Source organism: Centropristis striata, chromosome 21, assembly GCF_030273125.1.
Source record: "Centropristis striata isolate RG_2023a ecotype Rhode Island chromosome 21, C.striata_1.0, whole genome shotgun sequence".
Classification (NCBI taxonomy): Eukaryota; Metazoa; Chordata; class Actinopteri; order Perciformes; family Serranidae; genus Centropristis; species Centropristis striata.
Genome location: NC_081537.1, coordinates 13,596,265 through 13,620,027, shown reverse-complemented (window position 1 = coordinate 13,620,027; position 23,763 = coordinate 13,596,265). Strand labels below are relative to the sequence as shown.

At 38.1% G+C, this 23,763-nt stretch overlaps 3 protein-coding genes across 3 annotated transcripts; all 3 read right to left on the bottom strand.

Moving 5' to 3' along the window:
- Window positions 1-38: 38 nt before the first annotated feature.
- Window positions 39-6,178, bottom strand: atxn7l3b (ataxin 7 like 3b). Its single transcript, XM_059325374.1, has 9 exons — window positions 5,914-6,178; window positions 5,327-5,373; window positions 5,092-5,215; window positions 4,804-4,936; window positions 3,645-3,816; window positions 3,022-3,122; window positions 2,856-2,878; window positions 2,642-2,687; window positions 39-1,012 (listed from the first exon to the last, which is right to left on the bottom strand). Exons 3-9 carry the CDS (start codon window positions 5,140-5,142, stop codon window positions 933-935), a joined length of 606 nt encoding a protein of 201 aa, XP_059181357.1. The 5' UTR covers window positions 5,143-5,215; window positions 5,327-5,373; window positions 5,914-6,178; the 3' UTR covers window positions 39-932.
- Window positions 6,179-6,992: 814 nt separating this feature from the next.
- LOC131958916 (nucleolar transcription factor 1-B-like) lies at window positions 6,993-16,956 on the bottom strand. Its single transcript, XM_059323988.1, has 16 exons — window positions 16,621-16,956; window positions 16,136-16,311; window positions 14,767-14,844; window positions 14,083-14,238; window positions 13,938-14,002; window positions 13,781-13,850; window positions 13,549-13,598; window positions 11,780-11,894; window positions 11,633-11,674; window positions 10,973-11,041; window positions 9,764-9,795; window positions 9,431-9,620; window positions 9,299-9,346; window positions 9,137-9,214; window positions 7,723-7,788; window positions 6,993-7,627 (listed from the first exon to the last, which is right to left on the bottom strand). The coding sequence occupies exons 1-16, from the start codon at window positions 16,646-16,648 to the stop codon at window positions 7,574-7,576; spliced, it is 1,317 nt and encodes a 438-aa protein (XP_059179971.1). The 5' UTR covers window positions 16,649-16,956; the 3' UTR covers window positions 6,993-7,573.
- A 1,018-nt stretch (window positions 16,957-17,974) lies between these two features.
- Window positions 17,975-23,352, bottom strand: slc4a1b (solute carrier family 4 member 1b (Diego blood group)). Its single transcript, XM_059324692.1, has 11 exons — window positions 23,249-23,352; window positions 22,933-23,143; window positions 22,647-22,850; window positions 22,416-22,564; window positions 21,039-21,287; window positions 20,837-20,926; window positions 20,335-20,501; window positions 20,004-20,245; window positions 19,727-19,896; window positions 18,991-19,164; window positions 17,975-18,488 (listed from the first exon to the last, which is right to left on the bottom strand). Exons 1-11 carry the CDS (start codon window positions 23,321-23,323, stop codon window positions 18,408-18,410), a joined length of 1,812 nt encoding a protein of 603 aa, XP_059180675.1. The 5' UTR covers window positions 23,324-23,352; the 3' UTR covers window positions 17,975-18,407.
- Window positions 23,353-23,763: the final 411 nt, after the last annotated feature.

The following is a 23,763-nucleotide window of genomic DNA, read 5'->3' as shown; positions in this document are numbered from 1 at the left end:
AAAACACTGTTCAGTCCCCAGTTAAGACGAGACGTAACGACAGGTAACAAATCATTTATTATGCTAGACAGATGAAACAAACTGAGCCATGATAGCAGCAATTCAACTATTGGAATATTTACACTATCACATCACACCAAAGATATATGTAACCCTTTACAATGTAAACACATGATACAAAGACATTTTTGAATGCTAGAAAAACAAGCCGACCTATCCACCAAAAATGAAACAAAACAAACTTGCTTTCTGCAGCAAATACCTGCTTGTACAATAAGGGGTTCATTTACTGAACATTTTTTAAACAAATTTCCACAGGTGAATGACAAACTTCTGAGTTGCTTCTCTCTCAAACACTGTATTGTGATTCAACTATGAGCCTGACGGTGAATGTGAAAATAAAAGACAAACCATTAGTAACGATTGTCTTTGACATTATTTTTCAAAGAATGAGACTTTTAAAAGGTGAGGAAATTGAAGTACACCTAATGCCTAATAATTTCTGAATAAAAAAAACAAAAACAAAAAAAACATACTGTATGTGCACACGTTCACTCGTCACACAGCTGCCTTTGCTTGGCACCAGACACCAGAATCAAACTCTGTGCAGTGAAATCGTATACGGTGATATTCATTATTTTGGACTCCAGCAAAATCTTAGGACACAAAAAATGAACTAACACAAAATAAAATGAGTGTTGGTACGATGATTTTGTGAAAGAAAAAAAAAAAAATCTGTCAAGTATACAGTGGGAGGTCTGAACTGCTTGTGCACAGCAGCAAACGCCATGAATGTCACCTTATAACATGGACGTCCATTGATTTCACAACATAAAGAACCAAGGGTGAAGTGTTACTGGTCTTCCCGTATGTGTGTGCGTGTGTAGGTGCACACACGTTGGTAGGAGAATGTGTGTTTGTGACTGAGTGTGTTATTGAGGGAATGCCTCATCTTTCATCAGCATGCGCGGGCTCTCCTGGTTGTCCATGCGACGTCTAGGACCCATCATGCCTGCAGGAATAAACAGTGAAGTTTACAAACTTTAAGAACTCATACCACATAATTTCAGTTATATATCAAGTAATAATACTGTAACAGAATAGTGATTAGGCCTATGGTTCATTGATAAAACCTCTTGTATCTGCTGTATTATGAACTGAGTTTCTTTGGCACCATTTCTAGGAAAAAAAAAATCCCATGCAGCGCACAGTTAGCAACCGTTTTCCATCACCCAACAGGGTCCGGTCCACCAGAGAGGGGAGGAGGAGCTAATGCAACAAACTTGCTCTTGAACTCGCTTTTGTGTGCCGCAGCATACTGTTTTTTCCCAGTGTTGTGTCAAAGTCTATTCCCTCAGAAATATGCATTCCCTCCAGATATAATGTATTTCTTGTTGCATAAATAACTGGTTGGGATAAGTGTAAGGATTGGGTCAGGTTAAGCAACATAACATTGGGCAGTCCGTGGCCTAGAGGGTTGCTGGTTTGGATCCCAGGACTGACAGATTAAGGGCTGAGTTACCCTTGAGCAAGGAAGCTAACCCGAAACAAATGCTGCTGACTGGTCCTAGCATGTTGTGTGATAACTGGCGTGTAAAAAGGTTTCATTTCACCGTTGTGGGACTAATAAGAAGAGGTGTGAATCACCAGAGACCCCACGATGCGATTTTATCCCAATACTTGAGTCACAATACAATCATCTTACTTCAGTCTTTTTATTTCACAACAATGTCAAACCCACAGACTGACCAACAAAGCATTCATTTAAACTGAACTTAACTGATATCAAACATGTATGGACTGCAGCATTTTCTCAAACTTTATTCAACTTTTTAAGCTTCACTGCTCTGAATTTTTTTTAATGAAACATAAAAAAAATAGCCTAACTTTGCACTTGCAACTTCCCGACATAATATCCTGATACACATGGTGCCTATAGATTCCTTAGATCTTCTAGTTTCATATGATACCAGTACCATATCTCCAGTATATTCCAAAAATATAGACACTTGGTGGTCATGAATCGATATAATGTTGCACCGCAAAATACCGGGATACTATGCTTATTTTATCTTATAAAATGCAACAGGTTGGGATTAGGCAGAAAATTTGGTTCTGGTAAGAGGAAACACATCGATGGAGGAACACATTTTAATGCAACACCAGTCTCTGCTAGTGTTCAGAGTAAAGTGTTACTATGGTTACTGTTACTGAAGAGACTAAAGAAATGTCAAAAGTGTAAGTGTCAAAAATATCAATATAATATCAAAAACACTCGTGTGATTATTGCTTATCGCTATTAGTACCGCCAAAGAGAGCAAATCAGAGATCTTTTTAAAAAACTTTTTTTATGTTTACTTAATTTCATAATTTCTCTGATCAGTATCAGGCACGATGAAGCCAAGAGATGGATATATGCATTATATTAACAGGAATGAACCGAGCACTCATCCAGGCATGAATATTTTGGACATGAAGGGTGTTCATTTCATTACTCTTAAACCAAATAATTTAACCATAATGCTGCATGAACCAAGATTGCATATTAATTTGTTGAAAATAAAAAGCCACCACAGTGATTGTATAGAAACGTACAAACTGCAGACATGAAGAAGAAGTTCAAGGACTAATTTCCACTTACTGCTCTTATGCTTGAATGATTTGGATCTTCTGGGTGAGTTTGGATTCTGAGGTGAAAAATACCAAGTTTGAGTCGACAAATTAGGAAAAATGAGTAATATATAATGAGGAATATTCTCCATGTGGTTAGACAGATTATTAATGATGGGGGGGGAAAAAACAGTGTAACGCTCCACAAGATCATTATAATAATTGATAGGGAAAAATGAAAGTACCTTATCAGATTTCCTTTTCTTGGCTGTAAAAGAAAGAGAGACATTATATTTCAAGATTTAAAAACATTACAATAATTTCATACACGTCCAACATCATTAGAGGATTTTATTGACAATAAACAGGCCGTATGACTAAAAAGAGGTAAAAGTAGCAGCAGTACATCACCTTTCTTTTCTGCCCCGTAAGACCAGTCATTATCATTGACGTCGTCATTATCCTCTTGGTCGCTCTCTGACTTGTTGTTGGTGTTGTTACCAGTGACTATTCTGTAAAAGAGGGAAGAATAGAGCATGACACACACAGTGACTCAGCATTACTCACCGCAAATTCAAAACAGTGCGATTATAAAACAAATACATTCTGACCTGAATCTATTTTATAATGCTTTGGGTCATTCCTATTTTGTAAAATATACTGACCATAACATCTTTATATACATTCATGGGAAAAAAAAATATTAGACCATTGTTCTCTTCAATTTCTTGTTCATTTTAATGCCTGGTACAACTAAAGGTGCATTTGTTTGGACAAATATAATGATAACAACAGTATGAGCTATTTTTGTTGTTCTTGTTCAAACAAATGTATCTTTAGTTGTACCAGGCATCACAATGAACAATAAATTGAAGAAAACAAGGGTGGTCTAATATTTTTTCCATGACTGTATATCTCTAAAAAGTGATGAAGTCAAGAGTCTTAAGAAGGCAGAATTTTACTAAAAGAAGTGCAGTATACAGACGTGCTATGATCTTATATTTCACTGGGGTTAGCCGTCTGTACTCTCATACCTGCGGTTGGCGATGCGACTGCTGTTGCGTCCCATCCCCAGACATTTCTCCAGATGCGGGGCAAAGCGGGAGGCAGCAATGCTTCGGCTGCAGTTCGGACACACACACTCTTTGTTTTTCCACTGGTTGTACACCTGGCCGAACACATCCAATCCCGGCTGGTCCACAATTTCTGGAAATTTAAAGCAATCAATTAACAGTTCCGTTTTTATGATAGAGTTACATGAAAGTCACAAAACTACATTTGGTTAACAGATATTGGTTTGGCCTTTTTTTATTATAGCGTTATTATAGAGATAGTTCTTAATTTGTTAAGTTCGGCTGTATAACATACTTATCCATAGTGATCCATATTATCTACAGTAGATGGCGGTCTGCACGCCTCCAGTTGGGAGAAGCAGGGAGGAGTACTGACACAGAAACTCAATAATGTACTGCTGTGGATGGGGCAGTAGCTAAGATATTTTAGCCACCTAAAAAAAATCAATCAGTTTAAGTGCAGTGGATATTTAGAATATTTTCACATCTTTACCTTGCTTTAATAGCCCTTTCCGACGAGGAGATGACACTGTTTTCTATGCTATTCAAAGCCACCAGACTCCTTTAACAAAAACAGCTGTTTTACTTTGCAGGACACAGAAGTTGCTGGTGTACTGCTGCCTCGGTTGGTTGGTTAGTTAGTGTTATTGTGTGACTTTTGTGCTTTTAAGGGTTAGCTTGATTTTGTAAAGTCACATAAAAAAACAAACAAATTAACCAATCGTAACAGCGGTAGACCAGCTTGCATGTTCTACAAACTGGTGGCTTTGAAGAGAGTATAGGTGGATATAACAGCTTCAATTCCCCATCGAAAGGGTGGTCAGACAACAAGGTAAAGTAGTGAAAAAAATTCTTAATATAGCACACACTTATACTTATATTGATTTTCTTAGGTGGGCTTTTTTATTAGTAACTACATTATGTTTTGCTGCTGCCTCCATCCACAGCAGTACATTGCTTTGCTTCTGTGGCTCGACTCCTGCCTGCCTGCACTGACTGTGGCTCATACAACCCCACTTCAATAAATTTAAACTATCCAAACAAACTATAAATGCACTCATTTGCTGACTTCCCTTATTTATGTCACCTTTATTTCCCTATAGGGAGACTTTGCACTCACCAAAGTCCCTCATGCTTTCTTGGTCCGTGTCATCCAGGAAAAAATAGCCCTGCTTGACGGCCCGGTGGACCTCGAAGCAAAGACCCAGGCATGCATCCTCCACCAGGTCAGACAGGATGTCCTGAGCTAGGCCCTGGCAGGGAAGGGAAGGGCCGGGGGAAACAGAGACACAAGTCAGGCCACTCAGGTCTGTCTGTCTGTCTGTCTGTCTGTCTGTCTGTCTGTATCCTGCAGTGTGTCTGCAGATGTAATGTGCCCTACTATCACTGTGGCTTTGCTCTACTGTACCTCCAGCTTGCTGTTGTCCAGGCTGGACATTGAAACCTCCTCCATTTTCATTTGCCAGAACTACCAGATGAGCCGACACTGCTGTGGTCATGCTGTAGCGCAGCAAGCATTGGCCAGAACAGGGCTGCATCAGGAGGGAAAACACAGTTAGCAGCCACATTAAACCATGTTTAACCAATAAATAAATCAGTGCATGGTGATCATTTGACGCCTTGAATGTGATGCAGCTACTTACAACTGAACGTTAAACACTGCCAGGGACTCACTTCCCACGTTTATAACCTACGAATAACACAAAAACATATAACGTTGGTGGTTGTAGCACTGCAAAAGCTCAGTAAACACACATACAGTTAGCTTCATTTTCAAACGCAACACCCTGCAGGTCCGAGCTTTGCTGTCTAATGAAGGTAGCTTAGCCAAAACGTTGCTGAGGAAAACAAAGAGTGAGGCTATGAATAGGCTGTGGAGGAATTGAACATGCCAAGAGGTTAACGTTACAAGAGGCGGTATCCTCCAGGTCAGCAGCAGCTACAGCCACCAGCTAAACCTTTCATATGTATCACACTAGGCTGAGTGGGTTGAAACAATGTAACACGTTTGTAAGTGACTGAACGGTTTTGCTGTTGAAGAATTACATTTTGACCACAGCGAGGCTCGTCCCCGAACCCAACACCGCTGCTGCACTGCGGCTGTCCTCCGCTCAACTCCCCGCACAAACCCCGAAAGATCCGATACGACGCTTACATGGCAACAAAAAAGACCATAGACAAGGAAAACCGCAATCACAGCCACGCAAATTCGCTAATTGTGTTTATTTACCTATTTCGGCAGGCATCCATCTTTACATCACAGAGATCAGACAGTAGCAATCGATCGCTGCACGACTTTCCACCGAGCGTTTCCTTTGCAGCAGTGCCGGGGCTTTTCTCAGCCAGCTCCGGTGTGGGTGTATTTATCATCCAGGCCAGCATGTGACTGCATGCAATACAGGGGTTAAATGCGCCTTTTGTTCGGCTTTGTAGGAGTAATTACAAACTATTGCTGTCAATATCAGGTTTTCACTGCACGATCATCGAGGCCAAATTAATTCACGATAAGCATATTGTCAGGATAGAAAGAAAATTTGACATAATAAATACATAATGCAATAAAAAAAATAGTTATAATAATAATATATAAAATACAATCAGCAAAAATGAATCTTTTTTATTGTGCGGGTTTTCGGAGGAGTCTCACCATAACTTTACAAAAGTAGCCTATCAAACACACACACACACACACACACACACACACACACACACACACACACTTATTCAGGCAAGGGTTACATGTGCCTTTTGTTCAGTATGGAAGCACATTTACGCCAGTTATAAAAAATAAAAATGAAAACTTTTTTTTTTGCCCACATTAAAGTTCATAATTATGAGATGAAAAAAGTCATAATTATGAGATTAAAAGAAAGTCAAAATTATGAGATAAAGTCAAAATTATGAGATAAAAAGTCATGACTTTGTATCTCATAATTTTGACTTAATATGGGCAAAAATTCTTAACAAAGCCAAGAATTAATTTTAATTTTTATAACTGGCAGAAGCGGGCTTCCATATGTTCAGCTTTGTAGGAGTAATTAAAAACTACAGCTGTGTGATATCCAAAAAAAAAATCCACAAGGTTTTCCATCTGCCATCAATACATATATATTAAACTATAAATGCAATTTATAAATACAATATATATATAATATATATATATAATTTAAATAAAGAGGAAATAGTATATAGATTGTTCAGTTTAAATATTTAAATATTTTTAGTTTAGATGAGTGATTGTGGCGATGAAGCAAAAAAAAAAAAAAAAAATCCTGCATTTTTCAAGGAGTATATTCAAATCAAAGCATGTTCCTAACCATGAAACTTTAATCATCAAGATTTTGCATTTTTACAAACTTATAAAAACACTAAAAACATCAGTACTGGTATATTGAGACACCCCCTTTAACCATGTTCTTGTTTGTGCTTTGTTGTTTGAACTTTACTGCATCAGACAATTGAAGATGAATAATCCTAATGTAACATGTTTACTAGAAATATCTTATCTCTCTGTGATTGACAAAAAACAACATATGAGGCCAATTTGAAAAAAACAAAAACAAAAAAATCCCACAAAGCTTGACAGAGTCATTTTTTTACATTTATCAACACAATTCAAACAAAAACACTTGGTAATCCAAGGATATTGACATGAAATATATACAATGTTATACATGTTTTACAACATTTGTAAAGCAGAAGACTTCTACAAAGACCAACTCATTGGTCAACCAACACTGCATTTAGGGCTGGACTTTACAGTCAACTATAAAAATGTCTGTCTTCTATATTCTTCTTCATCATTTCCACACAATGTTGAAAAACTGGCAGCAGGAGTCCTCAGGCACTTTGACACAAGTGTGTGCTGCTCCCGTCCATCTCATCATCACCTAACACATCTCAAACATGATGACATCATTGTCGTCATCTTCTTCCTCCTCGTCCTGTAGATTAATAGTTAGTATTTATAACATCGCATTGTTTAAAAATCTGGAACTGGATTTGAGTAAAAGTGCAAAATCACAATAAATATAAACACCTCGATATTAATTGTATGATCCTCTTCCTCACTGCTGCTGTCCTCAATGTCTTCATCTTCTGAATCCTGTATGACATACGATACATGTGAACTGAAAATACAGCTTTTAAAATAGAATATACAGTGCTTAAAACATGTATTAGACCACCGGTTTATGCCACAGCTGACCTAAATTAACAGTATTAGTAATTACCAAAATCATATTTTATGTTTCTGTAATGGTTAATACACCAATATGTAGAAGCTCTTTAACCAAAATTATATTTTAATGCTAAAATATAATTATTATTGTTATCTATGAGTTTTCAAATGTACTGTTTTACAAAAAAACTACGTAAAAATAGTAAAACACAGTATTATTTATTGATTAAGATGTCAAATTATAGTTATTTACTTGCATTCTACAACAGAAAAAATAGTTTTAGTGGTTGAATGTTCTGCTTAATTAATTTCTGACGTCTCAGAGAAGCCCAGTGAGCCGGCTCACATCTGGGTATAAAAAGATGAATTCAGTTTGTTATTTGCCTAATAAATAACAGTCACATTTTAGTTTTGAACTAGCTTTAGAAAGATTTCTAAAATATTTATGTTTTCTCATTCTCATGACAGGTGATCTAATAAATTTGTTAAGCATTGTAGAGTGTATTTTTTCATTTTATGAATTATATCATATTACTCCCAACTGTAATTACTGCTGGGAATAAGTTACATAGACAACCCAGAACTACAGTCATATTTCCATAAACAAATTTCTCTGCACATTTTGAAGATTCGTATCAGAAAAACTTGATGGAAACGGCAAAATTCTATAAAACTTTTTTTAGAAATGCGCATAAAAGCTTTTAGGCTCACTTGAGGTGTTTTTTTGCCTTTTTTGGAAAAATAGTTAAAAAAGCGAAAATTTAACTCACATGACTGATCAGCTGTTTCCGAGCTGACATGAAAGAACAGTTATAAGTTGCTAAATTTAATCTAATTCCTGAAGATTTCTCTCAATTTTCTCTTGTTGATGCCCAAAGTAGTCTGATTTGCAACCTCTTTTTTGTTGTTTTTTCTCTCTCACAATCTCCTCTTCTTCTGTTTACTGACAGATTAGCCTATAGCAATACATTACACGCCATCTTTTGAGTAAAGAACGTGCATGCAGCTTTGTTTATTCGTTCTTAACCAGTTGAGTCATAAGTAAAAGTCATGATTAAATTCATATAAAGTACATTTATTCTTCAATAATTTACAGAAGAGCTACGAGACTAACGGAATTTCCTATCAGGGATAAATAAAGTAATTTTGATTTTGATTTATTTTTTGATTTAATTTATTTTAAAGCTTACTATGAGGCAGCCAGCACTATCAGAGTGTTGCACTGGAGTGGTTAAAAAGCATTTATTAGTTTGTGTGTGTTGTATCAACTTACTGACGGTCTGTACACAGCAACACTTGGGACTTCTTTCTGATGCCGTTTCATTTTATTGACATCGAGGTATTTCAATTTCTGCAAAGATAAGCATATTATCAATCAGAAAACTAAAAAATAAGAAAAATGTACAAACAAATTGGCACTTGATTTTGTTCTTACACTGCTGTTACATATCCAATAATCTTCCTGCTCTGCTGCCGTCAATGTCTGAAGAATGAGAAAGGTGACAATTTAAAAAAGACTTTTAAATAACAGCCTAGAATAAACATAAGGAGAGGATTTTTTTTTTACCTGAAACCACTCCTGCAGCTCCATCGAGTATTTTCTTACATTTTTCTCCACTTCCTCTCTGTAGCTCTCCTTCTTTTTACAGGAGAGGGCCCGCCACATTTGGTTGACCTTGGCGAAGCGTTCCTTTGCTATGGGGAATTCCTCTTTCAGAAGTTGCATATGTTTTGAAAAGAAAATAGTATAACCAGAGCTGTGGGGAAAGCAAAAAAATCAGTCATAAGTTTGTCAGCAGTTGGACAATGACAGGTTTGATTTGTTGCAATAATGCAATAATAATTTGTTTAATCAATTCTGGGTCTCTTAAAAAGGTACAAATATGCAAGTCATGCTCACCGAGATGGCATCTTGGGCTCACCAGGATATTTCTGCAATGATTAATGATTAAGATGTTCTCTTATTAGTCCCACAACAGACAAATTACACACCAGTGAACACACACCTTGCTATGAGCAGTGGGGTCAGGTCGGACCTTGACCTGGGATTTCGAACTAGCGACACTCCCGTTACTGTAGCAGAAAATACTTCTTGACTAAAAATAATGAAGCGAGACCTTTCCTTTCATGATCAGACGATCTTTAGTGAAAAATAAAGAAGAGGAAAAAACATACAGCATGTGCGTTCATGCCGTGACTCCACATTTCTTGCTAACACAACAAAACTCTGACGTAATCACGTACGTTACGTCTGCTCCTAGAGCATCTTGGGAAATGAAGTCTTTTTAATGTAACTCCAAATCAATGAAATTAAATGTCTCTTTCTAATCACATATTACACACATGAACTGTTTTTAATAATATTACTGTCAACTTATATTTTAACCTGTATTGACTTATTTATTCTTTTATTCAGTCAAATAAATTCTCAACAGTTACAAGCCCGATTCTCTAATCATAAGGCCACGGACTGCCCATAGATTTGTATATCTGTTAAAATACTAAGTGAAGAAACAGTATACAGGTGCATCTCAATAAATTAGGATATCACAGAAAAGTTTATCTATGTCAGTAATTCAATTCAAAAAGTGGAAATAACACATTATATAGATCGATTACACACAGAATGAAACATTTAATGTCTTAATGTAATTAATTTCTTCTAATTATAATGATTGTGGCTTACATTTAATGAAGACTTAAAATTCAGTGTCTCAAAAAAAATTTTAATATTACAAAAGACCAATTTTAAAAAGTATGTTCAATATGGAAATGTTGGCCTCTGAAAAGTATGTCCATCTATATGACTCAATACTTGGTTGGTGCTATTTGACTTGAACTACTGGAAATTGACTTTTCCATCATATTCTAATGTATTGAGATGCACCTGTATGATGTAGACAACAATGAACTGAATTGAAAGCTGGAAAAGTTAAAAGGTTCAAATCAAACAAAACTTTCCCAAACATGTTACCGTGTCAGAAAGTGAATATTAAAGTATTTATTTTTTAACAGCAATAACTGCATGTCTCCAAGTGCTGAAAATTGTGTTGTTATGAATTAAAAAAAACAACTAAATCTGTGCAGGAACCATGAAATGACTTCTCACCCTTGGTTCTTTCTGTGTTTTGATGCCGTCCTCTTTGCGGGTCAGCTGCTGCTCCTCCTCATCAGAATTCTGAGGAACAGAAACACAGTCGTCTGTGTCTTAAAGCTCAAAGCTGCACCTGTAGTCATGTAAACCAGCTATTCTCAACCTTGGGGTCGGGACCCCAATTGGGGTCGCGAGATGATTTCTGGGGGTCGCCAAATCATTTTGGAAGTCAGCTCTGTCTCCACTGTGTTAAAGTGTTCATGTGTTAATGTGTTTTAGTCTTTTTGGTCATTTAATGTCTTTTTTTGGTCATTTTGTGTCTTTTTTTGATCATTTTCTGGTCAATTTGTGTCTTTTTTGGTAATTTTGTTTCCTTTTTTTGGTCATTTTGTGTCTTTTATTTGTCATTTTGTGTCTTTTTTGGTAATTTTTTCTCTTTTTTGTGTCATTTTGTATCTTTTTTTGGTCATTTTGAGTCTTTTTTGATCATTTAGTGTTTTCTTGGTCATTTTGTGGTCATTTTGAGTCTTTTTTGGTCATTTTGTTTCTTTTTTTGGGTGATCTGAACTGTGCGTGTGAGATTCTGTTCAGTGAGCGGGGGTCGCAGACAACATGCATGTTAAATTGGGGGTCGCGACTCAAAAAGGTTGAGAACTACTGATGTAAACTACTTACCTCCAAATGTTCATTCAGCTTGATGGAGTACTGTAGGTTCATCTGAAAGAAATAAGAAATCAGATCCAGCTCATATTTACTGCAACTCGACATGTAATCTTTTGCAGCACTGTCTCTATTAAACAGTTTGTGTGTGTGTGTTTGTACCTCTTTGCAGCGCGCGCTGTACTCTTCCCTCTGTTCCTCAGTCAAATCGTGCCAACGTTGGGTCACGTCGTTGCCGCACTCTCTTGTCTCTTTGTAGAACAGATTACAGCCATTCCTAAAGACACACACGGCAAGTGCTGGTGAACTTGCAGTCATTATCATTAGCTTAATCGAAGTCTGTTTGAACTGAATGGCGGCAGCTGGCAAACCACAAATAATAAACACATATTTCATATGACTTGTCAGGGTTTAAACCAAATAGAAAAGCTTCTGTGCTGACCGGCTCTGTCAACACTTAAACAAGCTGTGAAAAGATTGAATTAAAGTCAACCACAGCATCTTCATACCTGCTGCTGTTATTTTAAAAGCAGAGTGTGACTGAATCTTTTTCCACTGGGGGCTTCATTTAGGAAATCCTCGTAATATCGCGCTTAGACTACTGCAACTCTCTACTGGTGGGTCTTCCTGCTGCACCACCAAGCCTCTGCAGATGACCCAGAACGTAGCGGCGGGTCTAGTCTTCAACCAGCCCAGGAGAGCACATGTCACTCCACTACTACTACTACTAATAATAATAATTCATTGAATTTATATAGCGCTTTTCAATAACCCAAAGACGCTTACAAGTATACATACGGGGGGGGGGGGGGGGGGGGGGGGGGGGGGGGGGGGGGCAACAAAAAACGAGCAGGGTGGTGGGGAGCAAGACAAGAAACTGGTTATGGGTAGGGGAGGTCAAAAGCTTGGGAGAAGAGGTAGGTTTTCAAACGGGACTTGAATGTGGAGAGTGAAGGTGAGTCGCGGACAGTTTGGGGAAGAGAGTTCCAGAGTCGGGGTGCAGTTCGGGAGAAGGCTCTGTCGCCAAAGGATTTGAGTTTAGATGCTGGTACTGTCAGTGAGAGAGTGGAGGAGGATCGGAGGGCACGGGTGGGGCGGTGGGGGATGAGGTCATCTCTCGGCACTGGCTCCCGGCCACAGCCTGCATCAAATTCAAAGCCTTGTCTCTTGCCTACAAAACAGCAACAGGCACAGCCCCTTCTTATCTGAACTGCTTTGTTCACGTCCACAAACCCTCTCGCCCACTATGCTCTTCGAGTGAAAAGACACCTTCAGCTATGTCAAATTATCTGTGGCTGGAAAAGGCCAAAGACTGCTCCACTGCTTTCTTGGGAGCTCTGCGTCTCAAACAAACTCTTCTCCTCTGTAGAGCCCCAGTGGTGGAACAAACTTACAAACTCCATCCGATCTGCTGAGTCCTTATCAATCTTTAAGAAGAGACTAAAAACCCAACTCTTCGAACATCTTCACACTTGACCTACACAGATGACTACAGCAAGTATCCGCTGACCAATCGCGCAACCTAAAAGCACTTGCATCCTAATGGACTCAAACTTAAGCCACGGCACTTACTCTTGCTATGTTTCTTGAATTCATCCTTGCTTGTGTTGTATTAACTCTCATTTGTACGTCGCTTTGGATAAAAGTGTCTGCTAAATGACATTGTAGAATCGTAGAATTTACACTTTAGTCCACTATGGTGGATAAAGCTTCAGAATAGTCCAGTGTTTTCTTATATATAGAAACAAATATGATTAAGAAATTATAAAAATGGTGAAAGAAGCCGAAGCTGCCGATTTTATGAATACACTATGAAGCAAAATGAGGGACTTCTGAGTTCAGTTCCTGTCAGTGTCACTGCAGAGTGTGTGTGTGTGTATGTGTGTGTGTGTGTGTGTGTGTGTGTGTGTGTGTGTGTGTGTGTGGCTTACACAGGAGGCTTGGGAGGCATGCCCTCTCCATATTTAGTAAGCGGTTCACCCTGCATTTAGAGAGAAAGAGATCACAATCAATTTAAAGATGATTAATTGAAATCACATATCTTCCCTTCCAAAAACTACTTTTATATGAACTGTATCAAATCATATTATTATTATTTCATATTCATATATTCAGTTCACTAGATAGCATGACTGTGTCTGAGCTGATGTGCCCATCACTTACATCTGGAGTGTCTGCAGAAAGCCTCTTTCTCTTCCTGGGCTCATGATGAGCTGTTGTTTTATACTTTTTACTGAAAGACAAATAATTTGTTTGACATGAGATTACATGATCAACCGGGGTCAAATCACATGATAATGTATGCGTTTTCATTTACAACCTGAACTCCTCCATCTTTTCAGAGTATTCCTCCTTTGCAAGCTCGAACATCTTCACATATTTATCCTGGAAAACGATCATTTTTATCAAAAACTGGAGGACTTTGGCAACACAGCCTTTTAGCAATAACTTTTTACTGAGCGTACCTTCTTTTCATCCGAGAGTTCCCTAAACTTCTTGTTCATGTGCTTGAACAGTACAGGTTGGTTCATCTCTGGGTGCTTCTTCTGATACTTGGCATAGTTCTCCTCAAAAAAGAGGGCGTTTGGAGGTCTGGGTCTCTTTGGGAGCTCTGGGTGGATCTGCAGGAAAAATTACACACTATTAACTCACAGACTGAAATACAGCAACTTTTCAGAGTGCAATATATCCAGATTTGTCTTTATCTGTTGTGAAACTGAGCATTCCCCAAAGTGCATGTATAATTAAGAGAGCAATAAACACCATACAGCTGAACAGCAACAGAAATAACTCAACACCCATGAGTCTTTGTTGTTTTGTAGTTTTTATTAGCAGGAAAAGTGAGTTAAGTGTATTATTTTGATAATGGATTCATCGTTAAAGACATTTTTAATCCAAAAATGGCAGAAAAAAATCTGTGTTCTGCCTCTTAGCTGTGGGTATTTACTGCTTTTCTCCGTTTCATATCAAGTTAAAGTAAATAACTTCACTTTGGACTTGAAAAAACTGTGGAAAATGTCCATCCTAGTTTCTCAAACATTTATAAACAAGCAATAAATCTAGAAAATAATTGCATATTAGGCAAAATGAAAGTAATCATTATTTGAAGCCCAAACTATATCTCTAAAGCTTGATTATGCTGTTGCTACCTTAATGTTCTGTCCAGGATCGGATATTACATCTTCAGCTTCAACGATGAGCTCTGTGAGGGTCCGTATCTTGCGCATCTGAGCAAGAAAAACAAAGAAATTACACTGAACTAAGAACATTTATAAGACTGCCTTTAAAGTATATATTTTAAAAAAACACATTTTAGCTTGTTGTATTTCATCATCATGGAAGGAAATCTTTCAAATTAGTGGCCTTGTTAATATGAAAAATGTTCCAAATTCTTATACTAAAGCCAGTGTATATTGTTGGTTGCTCGATAGGAAAAAGGGACAAAAATTTATATCATGGAGACATTATGAGCATGAACTGTGGATTTAAGCTTCAAGCAAAAATATTAAGAATGTACTCACTCTTTTCTATTTTTTGACCTTCTGAGAGTTTTGATGTTATAGGAGTCTTATTTTACAATGATTATACTGAGTTATTTTGTATGTTTCAACATTCAATAACACATTTATTTACATTTTCAAACTTTAAAATTGATATGCACTTTGTGACAAGGGAGAAATTCAGTACATTAGAAATCTAAAGTATAAACACTATGGACAAAAGTATTCAGACACGTGAACATTATACCAACAGGGACTTTAATGACATTGTATTCAAATATATAAACTTTAATATGGAGTTAGTCATCATTTTGCAGATATAACAGCTTCCACTCTTCTTGGAAGGCTTTCCAAGATTTCGGAGTGTTTTGTGGGAATTTGTGCATTCATTCTGTAGAGCATTAATGAGGTCAGGCACTGATGTTGGACAAGAAGGACTGGCTCGCAATCTCCATTCCAGTTCATCCTAAAGGTGCTCAATGGGGTTGAGGTCAGGATCAAGTTCTTCTACACCGATTTCATCAAACTTTGTCTTTATGGACCTTGCTTTGTGTGCTGGGGCACAGTCATGTTAGAACAGAAAAGGGCCTCCCCAAACTGTTGGCATAAAGTTGGAAGCATAGCATTGTCCAAGATGTCTTGTTATGCCAAAGCAAGTTGCTTTTGTTCCTAAACGCTTCCATTTTCTAATAATATAACTTACATTTGACCATGGAATATCCAGCATGGATGATATTTTAGCAACCGTCTTATTGCAGAGGTAGCATCCTATCACAGTACCATGCTAGAAGTCACTGAGCTCTTCAGAACAACCAATTTTGCATCACAAATGTTTGCAAAGGAAGACTGCATAGCTAGGTGCTTGACTTTATACCTACAGCTGTGGCAAGGGGTCTGTTTGAAACACCTGAATTCAATAATGAACAGGTGTGGCCTCATACTTTTGTCCATATAGTGTATATATGTTGGTAACAGAAAAAGCTGGAAAACGGCTTACCAACTTAAAGTTTAAACTCACCTTCTGCAAAATATCTTTCCACTTTTCTTTGCATTCTTCAGGAGAGAAAGGGGGGAAAGCCACCTCACCCCAGTCAATAGTTTTCAATCCTTTGGTATACACGCAATTCCTGTCATTTTCTGGGATGCTGCTTTTCATTACAGCGAGAAGCTTCTGGAGGTTTGCCTTGGTCCATCCTGTAGTTTAAAAAAATCACAATTAACAAACATTGTATTGATAAGCATCTTTGCAAAGGAAACCCAGCTACTTTTAAGACACAACAGGCTTTATTTTCATTGTAGTTATACGAGACGTTGTTGACTACTTTGTTTGGTAGGCAAGCAGCAATAAAGAACAGTAATTATAATAAAGTGAATACGCAGCATAATAATAATAATAAAAAATACAATATACAATAAATAAAGTGGTGTAAACAGGAAGTATTACAATAAATATTGGTATTATTTTCCTCCTTAATAAAGAAAGCTGTATTAAATTATACCCACCAGATTCTTCAGTCGTAGTTTTACCCATTTTTTTTTTCGATAAAACGTGTTTCCATGAGATGTTTTTCAGTGTGTTAGGTAGCAGTGGGCTCAACTTTAGGGCAACCCATGTGGAAATAACATTAGCTTGTTAGTTAACTTTTCGAGCTTAAGTTCGTTAGCAATTAGCGATATTTCACACGATATATTTTTAAAATGACGTTATTCCCTTTGCGTACTTCAACAGAACAAAAACGCCGTATTGGGCTGCAGAGAAATCCATTTATATACAGTCTATGAGAGAAATACTAATTACTCTTGTTTTTAGCCGACAACATGCAGCTCTCTTCTGTTAGTGGTGGGAGGTTCCTTTCTGAAGAGCAACCAATCAGAAACGAGCACCGGCAAAAACAGCCAATGAGCTTCCTCGTTTCTTTCTTCCTCTTTCTGTTCAGTGACGATTGCTTCAAGCAGCGTCGAGGCAACACAGCGCCATCTATTGAGCCGGAGGATGTTAAACTCATGCTACTGAATACTGACAAAACATGGGAAATATAAATCATATGTTATAATATATGTTTATTATGTATACTTGTTTTTGTCAACAGGACTTTAAACCTTCATTTGTGCCTTAACTTTCTAAATATCCCTTTATCCGGATTACAAAACAATACAGAATGATACTGCTCCTTCAGGCCTTCTGTATTTTTTTTGTTTATCTTAAAACAATTTGATTATACTTTTAATTTGTGTCTACTTACAGTCATCAGTTTATTCATGCTAGAAATGTAACACTTAAATAACTAATGTATTTTACTATCAGGGTTATTGTATCCATTTTTTCTTGAACAAGTTGAGAGCTGTGGGGTGTGACTGAGAAGATGAAAAGGCTGTCTCTGTGTCTTTGTATCTGCTGTGCTTTTGTTTTTGTTAATATGTGTTTTATAATGTTGTATTTATAGAACCCCCTTGAAAATGAGATGCTACATCTCAAAGACCTATCCTCTCAAAAAAATCAAATTCAAACACACATTGTTTATTTTCCATTATCAGTGGTGGTGCTAAAAAGATATCTTTAACCCTGCACGTAGAGTTTTAAATAAATCTTTTCATTGTCTGTACATTATTTATTGTATTGCAACTTTACATTAAATAGCCTAAATGTGGTAAATAAAGGCTGATTTGATTTTAAAGCACCCACTTTTTATTGCTTATTTATGTAAAGGTGCCGAAGTGAGAAGAAATCAATACTTAAAATCCTATAGAAAAGTGGTAAATAGGATTTCTGGAGCATTTAATTGGAGTCTGCTTTCCTTCACAGCAATAAAAAGCCAACCACACCCAATTAACCTAAGTTGATGGTCCTTTGGGAGGTAGGTTTTATTATTTGTAGAGAGATGACAAGTAGACAGAAATACAACACATGATATAGACTTGACAACCACAAAAATTCATGATTTCCTCTCTCACTTTTGCGATATATGCGTTGCTCTCCAGTGTTATCAGTTTTACCATTCCCAGCTTCAGTAGTGTGTAAAGCACAAGCTATTAGACACCAAACAACACAATGCAAATAATTTACCTGAGTGACTGTTGAAACGCTTCCGGAATGTTTTAAACAAGATATTAGCGTTCGTCCATAACAACACTATAAAGATAGAATTTATATCTGCATTTTTCATGAAAAAACACTCAAAAAAAGGTTTGTGCTCATAGGTAGATGAAACATTCATTTGAGCCACATATAAAATTAATATATTTTTGTTAAATAAAAGTATTGCTGGCATGATAGCTGTCATGGAAGGCATCTACAATGGCATCTGAGATTCACAGTATACATCCTGCCCCGGCTCCTCCTCGAAGGTCACTTTGGCGTCGTCTGCATCCAACTGAAAAAAACAATAAACACAGAAAAAAAAGGCTCAATACCCCTTACACTGTAAAAAAAATCTGTTAAATTAACGGTAAAATACCGGCAGCTGTGGTTGCCAGAACTTCACCGTAAAAATTACAGTGAGTGGATTTTCTATTCTAAATTTGAATGTAAATATCAGCAAAAACTGTAATTTAGACTGAATATTCCCATTATTTTTAGGGTAATTGTGTCATTCATTCACACATCATGGTATTTCTCCATAATTTTTGCATGAAAATATTATATTTTTACAGCAAAACTGTGTGTTTCTTCCACTTTATTACAGAAAAAAGTAAAAGTTTTGTGCTATTCTTTGATTTACGGTAATTAAAAGTGTCTAATACGGTGATATACAATTTTTAATTTTACGCCCTATTTCTGATGTATTTGACAGAGTTTTACTGTTATTTCTACAAACATTTTTTACAGTGTACATCTGATTTGATTTATTCAAACTACAGGAGGGAGCCACTTACACATTTCATCTCCAGTTGAGTGAAGAGACGTCCAGTCATGACCATGCGTAGAGGGATGGTGAGGATGAGTATGAAGGGAAGCGCGAGGGATGCCGGACTGGACTTAATAATCCACAAAAGTGCCAGGCACACTATCTGGATGGCCGTGAAGAAGTGCATTCGTCCTGTGCTCACCTGTAGCAGACATGTCATAATATTATCAGATTAACATGACTGCACATGCAAATACTGTTTGCCTTCTGGTGTGATTTAGAGGCTCTAATTGTGACTAACACGTGTGACATAATATCATATGAGTTAATCTGTTTTTCTCAAGCACATTTCTTTTAAAGTGATAATTTGGATTTTGTGAGTTTTTGGAGGTACTTATCCATAGTCAGTGTATATTACTTATAGTACAGTCATGGAAAAACATTAGACCTTTTTTTACTTAATTTTCTTGTTCATTTTAATGCCTGGTACAACTAAAGGTACATTTGTTTGGGCAAATATAATGATAACAACAACAAAAATACCTAATAAGAGTTTAATTTAAGAGCTGATATCTAGCCATTTTCCATGGTTTTCTTGATAATAACCAAAATCATTATCAAGAAAACCATGGACAATGGCTAGATATCAGCTCTCAAATTAAACTCTTATGAGCTTTTGTTGTTGAAAAATGTGCTGTAAAATGTGCAAGACATCATTTAGCATCACAAAACATGTAATTTCTAAACTCTTTCTAAGCTCTTACTCTGGTGGCGTAGGGTTCATCAGGGTGGTATTTCTTCGGGACGAGAAGAAGCAGCATACGATCCCACAGCTGGATGCCATTGAGTGATGTAACTCCCATGTAGAGGAAGATCCCAAACAAGGCCGACATGGGAATCAATTTAAGGATCGGCTCCATCAGAATCGACAGACCTTTGACACAAAAAGGGATTCAGATAAGAGATGGTTTGATGTGTTTTAATGACAGACCTTCAGCAAAATTCATAGAAAAGACACATGGATGATTAGACAACACTTACCAACCAGCAGCGCTACCAGAATACCGCTGACCCTCTGCTCCATCACCTTCTCAATCACAGGTTTTGGTCCTTTGCTCATGACGGTGAGGGCGTTGGCGTGGGTCACAGATCGCACCGTGGCCGCACTGAGCCACGGCACGCCAAATATTGCACCGAGTCCGCCCATGCCGACTAAAACCAGCAGGTCAAAGTGGAAACCGGAGCCTTTGACCATCTTCCTCTCGGGCTTACTCACAATCAGACTGTTGTGGATGCAACATGAGAAGTTTTTGGTTAAAGACAGGACATGTAAAGAGTCCTGAAGTTGATAGTTTGATAATTTACGACTCACGTTGTGATCTGAGACTCCAGAAAGATCAGAATGAAGACGAGCAAGGCCGGGACACAGCATGCAAACATCACCCACACAGGGAAAGTCTTGTGCTCTCCGAAGGGGTTGATAAGCCAGCCTCTTTTGGCTGGGTTGGACACCATCAGACCTTTGGGAACAACTAGTTTCTGTAAAGAGAAAGTCATCAGTTTTTGATTGTTTTGGTGTGAGTTTCCTGACATATCAGCAGTGGAAATGTCTGCCTTCTCTTGAATACTATAAAACTAGATGCCAAATTGCTTGTTTTACTCAAAGTGCTGAAAAAAATACTTAAACTAAAACTCAACAGCAATGTCTCCTTCCAGAAATCATAACCAAGTTACTTAAGACATCTACAGACCTCGTTGTGAGCAGATTTATGTAGGAAGTATTTTATAAAATAAAGCTTCAGCAGTCAGAGTAAAATCAAGTGAAGCAAATAAACTGGATTTGTAGGCTCAGACTGATTTGCTGATTTGCCAACCTGAGTGTAGGTGTCATTAATGTTGTAGTCCACGACAATCATGAGGAAAATGGCAATAGGCACACCAAAGTCACCAAGCAAACGTCTGACCTGGGAAGCACAGATCAGATCTTAATCAAACAGATGATAATATTAACAATGTGTATTTATAAATGCTTATAACTGTCTTTAATGGAAAAAACAATCTGGTGACCCAACTCACCTTTCCGGGAAGAAAAGTGCCGTTCTTGAACTGGCGCAGGAAGAAAGCAATGAAGAAGCAACCCAACATGAGGCACATGGAGAGCAGGGCTGTGTTGGGGTACGGTAACTTTATAGTGTTGACCGTAACAGTCGTGTTGCCGGTAGCGTTGTCATACGTGACCGTCTCTACTACCTTCGGATACCAGGGATTTTCTAAAGTGTCATTCAGATGGTCGTAATTCAGAATGAGCGGATGACTCTTAAAGGTCTAAAGAGATAAAGAGAAATATTATAATCTGACCGGACAGACAGGACAATAATCACACAACTTAAATGTCTCAGATTTCAGTTGGACAAATGAAATGTGTGAACAAGATGGAGATGGTTTACCCTCCCGAGCTTGGCAAAGGTTTCATAGATGAAGATGAGGGAGATGAGGATGGAGAAGATTTCTTGGGTGAAGCGGGAGATGAAACGCACCAGAAAGCTTCCCTCAAAGGCCACAATGATGACCACAATGATGACCAGCCACACTCCAACCCACACTCTCCCCACAATATACTCAATGTCCTGGGACTTGCAGAACTGAATGAAGGAAACTGGGGATGAGTTAAACTCTGACCAAGCAAATGATATGAAGAAACTGTGGTGTATGAATGGATTAATTACTGAAAGAGTTTCCAAGGCACAGACCCAGGGGCCAGGGGCCCTGTGGCCTTCACCTTTAAAATGCCTCTTTAAGAGACAAATACAAACTAGGAAGAGACACAAAGAAACAAAAACAACTGCAAAGAGACACAAAAAGACTGTGAAGAAATCACAGAGACACAATAAACAGGGTCAAGACAACCACAAAGACATTAAAATGACTATAAAGAGTCACAAAATAACTACAAAGAGACAAAAAACACAAATGACCACAATAGCACAAAAAAACAAATACAAAGAGACACATAACCACCACAAAGCCATTCAAAATGACTACAAAGAGACAAAAAACACTAAAAAGACACACAAAATGGCCACAAAGAGACAGAAAACCACTATAAAGAGACAAAAAAAACATGACACAAAATAAATACAAAGAGACACAAAATGACCATAAAGAGACAAAAAACTACTTCAAAAAGACAAAACCACCACAAATCCATTCAAAATGACTACAAAGAGACACAAAACAAATACAAGTTGACACAGAATGAGCACAAGGAGTCACAAAACAAATACAAACAGACAAAAAATGACCACAAAGTAATTCAAAATGACCACAAAAAGACAAAAAACAACTACAGAACAAGGCTTAATAGCCACTAAACCTTTTGCATGTCTGTGCCCAGGTACCTGTTGTTTTAAAATTAAATATAAGAGACTCTCCAGTTCACGTATTAGAACTTACGGCAAAGAAGGCCTCCTCAAACACCAACAGAGGACCAGAGAACCCAATGACCAGGACGGGCTGAGCAGCGACGAAGCAGAAGATGATCCCCTGAATGCTGGTGGAGATGAGGAGCTCTGACACGCCCATCATGTTGTCCACCTTATCAGCTGTAGTGGCAAAAAGACAGTGAAGAATTATTATAGCATGCAACAGAAATACAAATAGTTTTAAATGAATATGCACACTTACCCAGCAGTCCTCCAAAGGTGATGGCGGGAGACAGAGCGGCGAAGTAGATGAAGATGACGGCAGCAAGGACCTGAGCATTAAGAGCATCTGTGATGTCACTCTTGTAGTACTGGTAGCGCCTCTTTACGTCTCGAATCATCCCGCCAAATGGGCGACCAGTGCGGGACAGGGGGTCTTCAGGTAGGGAGCCAGTCGAGATGGAAACTGGGGGAAACATTTTTAGTTTATTTATGTGTGGAATAAAATCCAAAGCTCTGTGACCGATGCATCTATTTAAAACATTCACCTCTGCGCGGTTTGGAGTCCAGACTGGGCGCGGCATCAGAAGACCTTGACCTGTCCTGCAGGAGTTTCTTCTGGAAGTTAATGATGGAGCTGAGCATCGCTTCGTTCTGGATCTCTGTGGGCGGGATGACGATGCTGCAGTCCATGAAGTCGGCCACGGCGTCGGTCAGCTCGCGGGCGCTCTTTGCCTGGAACGCTGCCTGATTGAACACCTGGGAGTGAGATAGTAGAGGGGATGTGAGGACACATTTCAGGGTCAGGGAGAATTCAACAAGACATGCTGCCTATTTCATAGTATCAATAACTTGAGTGCAGACATTTCTACGCTCCATGTTCAGGCTGACAAGACTGATGTGCAGCCATCGTCGGGTCGGTGCATCACTTAACAACATTCTCCACCGAGAGTTCTCTCCCAGTCCAGGCCCTGGCAACACATCACCCCCACCCTCATCCACCTTCACTGGCTCCGGGTTAAATCATGCATCGAATATAAACTCCTCCTCCTGACCTTCAAATCCCTCCATGATCTCGCCCCTCCACACTGCAAGAAAGACAACTTGTATTTTTTGGTCTAAAACAGTGATTTAAGTTGGTAAAACTTGGAAATATAAATTATTGACATTTAGGGCAATAATGTAAGTTAGCACAACAAAGGAAGCCAGTTGTCTGCTCAAAAACAAGTTGGTGAGTTGTTGTTACTTATATCTTTAAGTTGGGGTTCACAACAAGGGACAATAGTTCTGATAACGGTCATTAGCGAAAGCTAGCGGCTAACTGATACTAGCGGCTATCTGATGCTAGCGGCGCTGCTTGTTACAGCTACAAGAGTAGC

Bases quoted from the DNA above. Each gene is read 5' to 3' on its own strand.
- atxn7l3b (XM_059325374.1), bottom strand. From the start codon at position 5,142: ATGAAAATGGAGGAGGTTTCAATGTCCAGCCTGGACAACAGCAAGCTG. The intron at 4,937-5,091 runs GTACAGTAGAGC...CTTCCCTGCCAG, and splicing joins TGGACAACAGCAAGCTGGAG to GGCCTAGCTCAGGACATCCT. The intron at 2,879-3,021 runs GTGATGTACTGC...TTTCTTTTACAG, and splicing joins TTACGGGGCAGAAAAGAAAG to CCAAGAAAAGGAAATCTGAT.
- LOC131958916 (XM_059323988.1), bottom strand. From the start codon at position 16,648: ATGGGTAAAACTACGACTGAAGAATCTG. The intron at 13,599-13,780 runs GTAAGTGATGGG...CTCTAAATGCAG, and splicing joins TTTCTGCAGACACTCCAGAT to GGTGAACCGCTTACTAAATA. The intron at 9,347-9,430 runs GTAAAAAAAAAA...CTCATTCTTCAG, and splicing joins AGCTGCAGGAGTGGTTTCAG to ACATTGACGGCAGCAGAGCA.
- slc4a1b (XM_059324692.1), bottom strand. From the start codon at position 23,323: ATGTTGTTAAGTGATGCACCGACCCGACGATGGCTGCACATCAGTCTT. The intron at 20,927-21,038 runs GTGAGTTGGGTC...TGTGCTTCCCAG, and splicing joins GCACTTTTCTTCCCGGAAAG to GTCAGACGTTTGCTTGGTGA. The intron at 20,502-20,836 runs GTTGGCAAATCA...TTCTCTTTACAG, and splicing joins TTAATGACACCTACACTCAG to AAACTAGTTGTTCCCAAAGG.